Raw genomic sequence first — 8,589 nt, 5'->3', positions numbered from 1 at the left:
CAGGTTTTCTTGTGGTTTTGAGATAAATTCTGAATTAAAGATTCTGTTTTTTTAAAGCATTTTGTTGGGAATCTTTTAAACACAATGTTGTTATTTGATGGTAAAATTCAATTACAAATTTTTAACCATTTCAAATCCAGTGTTTATAAATGGTTAAGGGATGAAGTGGAGTATCTGCAAGATTTCAGATTAAAAAATATCTGACATCCCTACATGCTCGAGTTCTTTGGTGGTCACTCTGTCGTCAGCAATCTTTCTTTTTTACTGCAATTATATATACGAAACCGATCCACCGCCTCACCACCCGTCTCCTAATATGTGCACCATGGTTCGAATCAGTTTTAGGGTTTAATCCAACAAAACAACAAGGGTTTACGGTTCCTTTCAGCTTTCTGCTGATGATGATTACATATGAATTCAAAGGGTACTTGTTCTTTCTACTTGCTGAATTCTTTTTTCACAGTTAATTTCTTGATTTAGGACCAGTTGGGTATAAAGGTCTCGTTTTTTTTCTTTTCTACAATGGGTGTCAAAATCCTAGCAATTTTTTCGTCAGTTGTGTACCAAGTACATTTGTGGAGTGTAGAAAAAGGAAAGAACACGAGGGTTGGTGAAATTTCGTGTTGTTTTGGGGAGAAACTATTGATATCAAGTGGTAATAGATCGTTTTTGTGTTGGTTGTATTCCTTCTGCTATCAGAAATGAATTTTTTTTACCCTTTTTCTTTCTTTTCTTGAATTCATTATTCCATCTAGATTTTCTGAGCACTTCTTTGATCACAAAAATGGTTCCTTTATATTAGGATACAGTCCAAAACCCTAATTTTTCATCGAATTATACCCACTATCATGTACTTGATCTTCTTGTTGCTATACTTCATCTCTGATTTGATTACATTCGTATATTTCTCAACTTGGGGGACTAACTTACCTTGGTTTTTCTTCATCATCAGCAGGGGTCAGCGATTTGCGAGAGTAGTTAGTGTTTTTTCTGAGGAGTAAATCATGATTAAGGGTGATGATATGAAATAGTATATGATAGCTTGTTTGATGGTGATGGTTGTCTTCAGGGGTGCATTGGTTTTGAAAATTTAAGAGCTCTTTGGACTAGTATACTTGATTGCTACTTGTTTTACTTTCTGTGAGTTCGATAACATTTAATTAGATTTAGTGAGTTATAGAAGATGGCTGATGAAACAGTCGGGGACTCCGTGTGGACTAGAGAGCAGGATAAGGCTTTTGAAAATGCACTAGTTACTTATCCTGATGAGAAATCCAAGGATCGGTGGGAGAAAATTGCTGCTGTGGTTCGGGGGAAATCGGTGGAAGAGATTAAGCATCACTATGAGTTGTTAGTTGAGGATTTGGACAATATCGAGTCTGGTCTTGTTCCTCTGCCTTGCTATAGTTCTTCATTGGATGACTCGGAAAGCCATGCAGGTGACGGTGGAACCAGTAAGAAAGGCGGCAATTTTGGTCAGAATAGCAGTGAATCAAATCATGGAGGTAAGGCCTCAAAGTCAGATCAAGAGCGACGTAAAGGGATTGCTTGGACAGAGGATGAACACAGGTTGGTTATTATTTCACAATGGGGATCTCTTATTTTATTTATTTATTTATATATATTTGAGTTCGTTAAGTAGGACTTGGGTAGGGTAGCAGACTAGAGGTGGGATCTGCAGCTAGAGTAGACGGGAGGTAGGGAGCTTGAGAGGCCATTTCTGCCTATATCTTACCATCCCCATACCCTAACCAGAGGTGGGATATACTGGTTTGTTTGGGTTGCTTTGAGTTTATTGATTGTGGCAATGTAGTTTTAGTTGTTCTGATTTTGTTGCTCTTTTTCCAGTGTCATTTTGTGATGGGTATAACTTATTTTATCTATTTATGCTTGAGTTTGTTGAGCTTAGAGGCGTTCTTTTAGTTGTTTCGAATTTGTTGCCGTTTTCATGCCTTGATGAATTTTCCTTTCTATGTTGTTGTTTTGTGTGCTTGCTTTAAGGTTCTTATTAATGAAATCACTTATGGAACCAATAAAGTGGAAACATACATTGTTCCTGCTCATGCTCTCTTTTAATGATACAATGGTCTATCTGGTCTGATGTACTCTTATACAAATTAGCAGAATGCTTAGGATTGCATATGATTTCCACTAGTAAAATTGATGAATACAACCAAAGGGCCTTTGGCCTAGCGGTATCATAGCCTTTGACCTCCTAGGAGGTCAGGGGTTCAAACCTCACCAAAGGTGAGGAGGATGTGTGAGTTTATTTGTTGCATTTGCCATATAAAAATATTATATACTTCAAAAAAAAAATTGATGAATACAAGAAGGTAAACCAAGGCGCATGCCAGTTTAATCACCAAAACAGAATGCTTATCCCCACTCCTACTCACACCTATTTAGCATTCTTAAAAAAACTTTTCCTTTTTTACCCCTTGTAACAGAATACTCCCACTTCCAAAATTGCCCTTATTAAAACTATTCCACATCCTATCCCTTTCTACTCCTAGCCAACATAACTAATAGCAACTTCTAGGGTATTACATGGTCTCACCACCTGCTCCTATCTACCGTTAATTTTAACTAATTAAAATATACATAGAGGGAGGTTCAAACAAGATCAGTAAATAAATAAGAAAATACAAAGAAGGCAAAATCACGTGCAAAATCACATGATTCGACTGTTTTCTTATTCTCTTATTTAGTTACTGTTCTCGTATGAACATGATTCTCTCCCTCTATATATATATATATATACACACACACACACACGTGTGTTAAGCTTCTATGCTACTTTCTCATACAAGTTTCTTTGAGGAGATGACACCCATATTTAGTACAGGGTATTACGGTTGTAAGGTTATATCTCTCAATAAGTAAAGCAATGTTTAAGCCAGGATGTGTTGACTTAACATTTGCAAATTTTGTAATACAAGAATGCCATTCAGTGAAGAGATGATCCTGCGATCATCTCTCAACCCAAATTAAGCAATGCCATGAGGTCTTGAAGGTTTTCTTTTTCTTTCCTTTGTTTTGCTGCATAAGTTGGAGTTCCTCAAGTGCTAGAGTTTTAAACTTGGGTGTTGCTGGGGGCTGAGCGGCAGAAGTTTTATCCCCTGAGACATGGCTTTTGGAATCTTTCTTTAAAAAATACCATCAATGAAGCTCTGCCCGAAAGATGTGTAAACCACCTCAAATGAGGTTGCCTCTACGTATATTTAATGACTGTATATATCCTCATTTCTAATCATATATATTGCTTATGGCAAAGCATCCATCTCTAAATTCGTATTTCTGCTACACTCGTATCATGTGCTGTTGACTTTTGGTGGCCCAACTTGCCACTGGTAAATCATTGCAGGCTTGATCCTATGGAACTTTATCTTTTCTCTTCATTGGGACTTCTGTTCACACAAGACTCACAAAGCTTGTAGTAACGAAATGAATCATCGTTAACAACTACACTGTTGGCTTTATATTCTTATATGGCATGTCCGTTTTCATTAGAGGACTAGAACATCTGCCATGTCTTACGAACTAGTGCCTTGTAACTAGCTAGCCCGCGAAAATCAAACCAAATGAAATGCCTGGTGAATAATTTCCATGAAAGCATCCTATCTAATTTCATGAGATGTTGAGGACCGATGGATGCAAAGTTCAAGGGATTACTGTAACCATTTGTGCAATGGATTTAGATCGTCAGACGACAGAATCCTAGAAACTGCTCATAAGTCTGCATAGTAGTAGGAAGTTCATTGAACTAGTAGTCCATTGCATATGCTAGCAGTATCATCTAGTTTGCCCTTCTCCGAATCTGTGTGCTTGTAGGAAGTCTTTTTTGAAGTATATAAATATTTATATACGGCACGTACTTGCACATACTCCTCAGCTTTGGTGAGGTTTGAACCTTTGACCCTTCAAGGAGACTAGGGGCCTGTTTGTTAGCAGCTTAATGAGCTTAATGGGACTTGCATCTTATTCGGTCAGCTGTACATGATTGTTTGGTAGTGGCTTAATGATATAGAAAGTGGCTTATTTAGTAAGCTTTTAGGGGGAAGCTTTAAGTAGAAAGCCAAGTTTTTTCCAAACCTGCCTTCCCAATTAAAAAGCACGTTCCTTCCATCTATGAAAAAAGCTCCTAACCAAAAACCTTCTCAATCTATACAGACAAATCAATCCACAGATAGCTTTATTCATACAGGATTATGGAAAACAACCAAACAACCCCAAGGATTTACGGGTAAGCAGGACGACACTGGGTAAATGACCCGTTGACCTGGTTGTAGGAAGTTCACTTAACTAGTAGAATCCATGGCATAGGCTAGAGTACCGTTTGCACGATTCCTTCCCATATGTTACCTTTAGAAGAGATTGAACAAAGAACTATAGATTACCGCCATAGAATGTGTCATGGGAAGCCACTTAAGTGTTAACCACAATATATCTTGATTCTTTGAACCATAATAGAGCTTTGCTTGACTTTTAGAGTAGCACTGAGAGCCAAGTAATGCACGGAGACACTGTGATGATTTGGTTGGATTACGTTTAATCAAATAGATTGCCACTTTGCTATAAGGCAAGAGGTGTCTCGTTTTGACTGACCAATAGATCATGGTAGTCTGGTAAGCAAGGCCGCTGGGTATACCTTTTTTGTTCATGTTGTGTAGAGCATATCATTATTTGGGGAGAATGATATAAATGTGGGCCAGGGGGATACAAATCATATAAATACTAACATATCAATGGGAAAGTATATAAGAGATGTAAGAATGTATGACACGCCTTTTCACGTTGGTAAATGTGAAAACGAACCATAGTAGTTGATCTTAGTAATCAAATTTCATCAGTTCCAGGCTCAAGTGTCTGTTCATCCATCTTCATTCCAAAGGCGAGCATATCCATAACTTACGGTGTTAGCTGGCAGCCATCAGCAGCACCATGCAAGTCAAATTGATAAGAACCTTAAAGATTCTTCAAGTCAAAACAAATATGCAATTGAAGAGTCATGCCAAACTTACAAGTCTTGAAACACATGCCAAGTGAGTGGCTTGATATTGCATCATTGCTTGCAAAGATTTGGTCATCTTCAGCATAGATATATTGTCAGGTAAGAAGGGTGTTACGGGAGGTAAGGGAACAATAATAGAAGTAGTTAACAGAGATTTGAAGGGGTTAAAATCTACGAGGAATTGTTATCATATACGAGACCATTGGATTTTGGTGACAATTCCCAAAAGATTTCATGGCCATTGTTGAATAGAACAATTACTTCTAATCTGGGTGATTTTAGTTTTGGTCAGACTTGAAGCAAGTTGCTCAAGTTTGCAACACGTTTTATTTGCTAATGAGCTTTTGTTGTGCTTCCTAGTATATCTATCTAGTTTTCTCCTTGGTATCCATCTCTATTATTGCTGCTAATTTAAGTGATTACAATTAACTGCAGATCCATCGCAGCTGGTTACTGTGTAATTTTTATCAATTCGGTTAATTTGATTGTATCGCGAGCCTCTAAATATGACTTTTATGTGTTCACAAAACCTGGTTCACTCATCTAGCAGCCATCATCGACTTCTCTCTGCACAAATAAAATTGATCTTTGTAGGTTGAGATGATAAACATGTGAACGAATCCATCCTTTTCCCAGTTGATGATTAAGCCAAGGAACAATAAAAGATTTAAGGTTTTCAATTGTAGGGCCAGGTTCAAATTTTATTTTGAGAACTTGGGAACCAACTATTCATTCTTTACTCATGATGAATATGCATGCTATCATGAATTATGAAAATGCATGATATACATGATGGATAATATTCATGATTCTTCAGAGGTATTCAGTCATTAATAATACATGAAATAGTTGGTTCCCTGGTGTTCTCATTTGAACTTCCTCTTCTGTTATAGATCGTCAAGTTTTCTTGTTAATTTTGGTAATTCGAAAGTCGGACGTGATCAATCATATCGGCTCTCTTTTTAGAGTAATTCCTGGTATTCACTTCCAATTATGACGAATGCAGATTATTTCTTCTTGGGTTGGAGAAATACGGGAAAGGCGATTGGCGAAGTATTTCCAGGAATTATGTGGTGACACGCACGCCTACTCAAGTTGCAAGCCATGCACAGAAATATTTCATTCGATTGAACTCCATGAACAAAGATCGGAGGCGATCAAGCATCCATGACATCACCAGTGTCAACAATGGAGACGTGTCGTTGCCCCAACCTCCGACAGGGGTCGGCATGACGATTGGGCAACCAGTTGGTGGAGGACCGCTAGTTTCAGCAGTAGGAACACCGGTAGGTCTTGCAGCAGCACCAGCAGCACACATGGCATATGGTGTGGGAACCCAAGGCATCTCTTCACATGTGAAGAAGCAAGTTACAAAATTGTATAAACAACCTTAGGTAGGGTCATATTTTGAGTAGAAAAATGATTTTTGCAGTTCTATGAGATCAGTTAATCTTAATATTTGATTATATTTTAATAAGACATAGGTGAATGTTTTGCTTATGCTTATGTTATGCATTGTTAAGCAACAAATATGTATTATAAGGTTATGTGGTCTGGTCAAGGCAATCCAAAACAAGCCATGCCCAGTCCGATTATGGACCAAATCGGACCGGTCTTGGTCTGGTCCGCCTCAAAAGATTGTGGGCAATTGAGGACTAACGGTCTAGTCTTATCGGGCTTGATGATGTCATTACCTAATCAAGATGGACCGGTTTGGTAGTATAGTCATGTCTTTTTGCTCATCTTTAATCAGGTTTATTAATAATTCACCGCCCTGGCCCTGTGTCCCGATGAGAGGGTTGCCAAGTAGAAGTCTTCACTAACGTTGATGGGTAAGCACGAATGCTTAACCACGAGGGTCATGCACTTAATGACCTGCTTTGGTATGGCTTCACCCTTTTCTGATCATTGTGGGTGCGTTTGATATGCCGGCAAGATGAGATTTTAATGAGCAAAAGTGAGATAAAGCAAATGAAAGAATTGTGGAAGGTTTTTAGATTTTGATTTAACATGGATAATTTAGTAATTTAATGATCTTATCTTATTTCTTCGTTTTTTGTTTAACCTGTCCTATTTTGATCGAGTGGATTTCTCATCATTTTAGGTGTCAATTTGTGGCTAAATTTAAATCCTACCACCTCATTAAGTTAGTGGCTCAATGACGACAAATATGAAATAACAAGTTTTTGTTTTGTATGTCTTACGTACCAAATGCACGAGGCTTGATGTTCCACATATTGTTTATACATGGACTCGGTGAATAGATCCACATATCGTTCTTTGGGAACAACACGAAGATTGATTACCATGTAGGGTATGTAGAACTGCTAGAGAAGCAAATCAAGTACACAACGGTTTGCTAGATGTATGTCTTAAATACCCACAAGAATCCTGAAATTGCCTCTGCTAGACTTTGAACCCTCACGCTTTCAAAGCCAACTATAGATCACTCAGTATGTGTTTTTGGTGTTTATGGTGAAAGGACGCGATGTCGGTTTTTTGAAAGAATAAAGGTTTGTTTGAAACTAAAGGATGGTTCAGATTAGCATGTAAAACATTTGATGGAATGAGAAGTAATTGTATATTTGAATAATTACAAGCAAGACCAAAAGTTTGGTCAAGCATATTGAGTCTTGTCCTTCTTCCCTGCAAGAATCATCGAGATTTGCAGACCTCTGCTGAATGCTTGATTGAATAGTAGCCTTGTCTGGAACTCGGATACGAAAGGGAACCAGGATAGTATAACGATGGGCATGAATATAACCAACCCCATCACACATTCATACGCACGTCCCAGCTCCATTATCGAATCCCAAAATCCTATGCCTTTAACGCAAGGTCTGCACGCTTGACCAATCTTCACGACCACCATAAACAACCATTAATAAACACAATCAGGATTCATGGTCTGGCATCGGTTTAGGACGATAAAATTTGAAACTTACCAGGAGAAATGCCCACCCTGTTGGCAGGAATGCAAGAAAAGCAGCACATATGTCGCTTAAAGTGAGGCCACATACGACGAATAAGACGGTCATAATCGATAGGAACCCGAGGAAAAGAAGCGCCTTTAAGATCCTGAACATGAGTTGAAAATCGGTCCCAAATCTCCGTCTACCCATTGAGACCAGCTGGTAAACACAATAGCCAAATAATTAGATTATCAGCAGGAAAAATGTAAGTCAGAGAAAAGTGTGGTCCTATTATACTGTTCCCCAAAATCAAGGAGAGAAGGGAGGCTCCAACATATATAGAGAAGAAATGGTCCAAGTCTAACCAATGTGGGACTCCAACATACTCCCTTCAATGGAGGCTAAATGGGTACAGATTGGTAGACTTTGGCTCTGATACCATGTGAGAATATATTGAATCCTGTTATATTACTCTTTAAAAGAATCATTGGAGAGAAGGGAGTTTCCAACATATATAGAGCAGAAATGGTCCAAGTCTAGCCAATGAGGAACTCCAACACCCCGGCTCCGACGGAGGCCAGACGGGCATAGATTGTCCCAGAGTGGTAGACCTTGGCTTTGATACCATGTGAGAATATATAGAAACCCCACTAGATTACTCACCAA

At 38.4% G+C, this 8,589-nt stretch overlaps 2 protein-coding genes across 4 annotated transcripts in view; one reads left to right on the top strand and one right to left on the bottom strand.

The window, feature by feature from the left end:
• The first annotated feature begins 284 nt into the window (after positions 1-284).
• LOC112523186 (transcription factor SRM1-like) lies at positions 285-6,515 on the top strand. 3 transcript variants are annotated; one of them, XM_025132680.1, is made up of 3 exons: positions 285-424; positions 956-1,569; positions 6,018-6,515. In XM_025132680.1, exons 2-3 carry the CDS (start codon positions 1,184-1,186, stop codon positions 6,403-6,405), a joined length of 774 nt encoding a protein of 257 aa, XP_024988448.1. In that variant the 5' UTR covers positions 285-424; positions 956-1,183; the 3' UTR covers positions 6,406-6,515. The 3 variants fall into 3 exon arrangements, with proteins under 3 accessions (XP_024988448.1, XP_024988449.1, XP_024988450.1); XM_025132681.1 differs by having other exon boundaries at positions 286-424; positions 953-1,569; XM_025132682.1 differs by having other exon boundaries at positions 286-655; positions 1,440-1,569.
• Positions 6,516-7,354: 839 nt separating this feature from the next.
• The window catches only part of LOC112523188 (callose synthase 7), an 18,614-nt gene continuing 17,379 nt past the window's right edge, over positions 7,355-8,589 (bottom strand). The window contains exons 41-42 of the mRNA XM_025132683.1: positions 7,957-8,142; positions 7,355-7,868 (exon numbers count right to left, since the gene is read on the bottom strand). Of these exons, the coding sequence (XP_024988451.1) occupies positions 7,629-7,868; positions 7,957-8,142 (426 nt within the window). The 3' untranslated portion in view covers positions 7,355-7,628. The remainder of the gene's footprint in view (positions 7,869-7,956; positions 8,143-8,589) is intronic.

This window comes from Cynara cardunculus, assembly GCF_001531365.2.
Source record: "Cynara cardunculus var. scolymus isolate 2C chromosome LG 12, CcrdV1, whole genome shotgun sequence".
Lineage (NCBI taxonomy): Eukaryota > Viridiplantae > Streptophyta > Magnoliopsida > Asterales > Asteraceae > Cynara > Cynara cardunculus.
The sequence above is the reverse complement of the archived record's forward strand: the minus strand, read 5'-3'. Positions and strand labels throughout refer to the sequence as shown.

What these genes read in the sequence shown, in the direction of transcription:
- LOC112523186 (XM_025132680.1), top strand. Translation starts at nt 1,184, where the DNA reads ATGGCTGATGAAACAGTCGGGGACTCCGTGTGGACTAGAGAGCAGGAT. An exon ending in TGGACAGAGGATGAACACAG is followed by an intron (nt 1,570 to 6,017) that starts GTTGGTTATTAT and finishes TGACGAATGCAG; the next exon opens with ATTATTTCTTCTTGGGTTGG.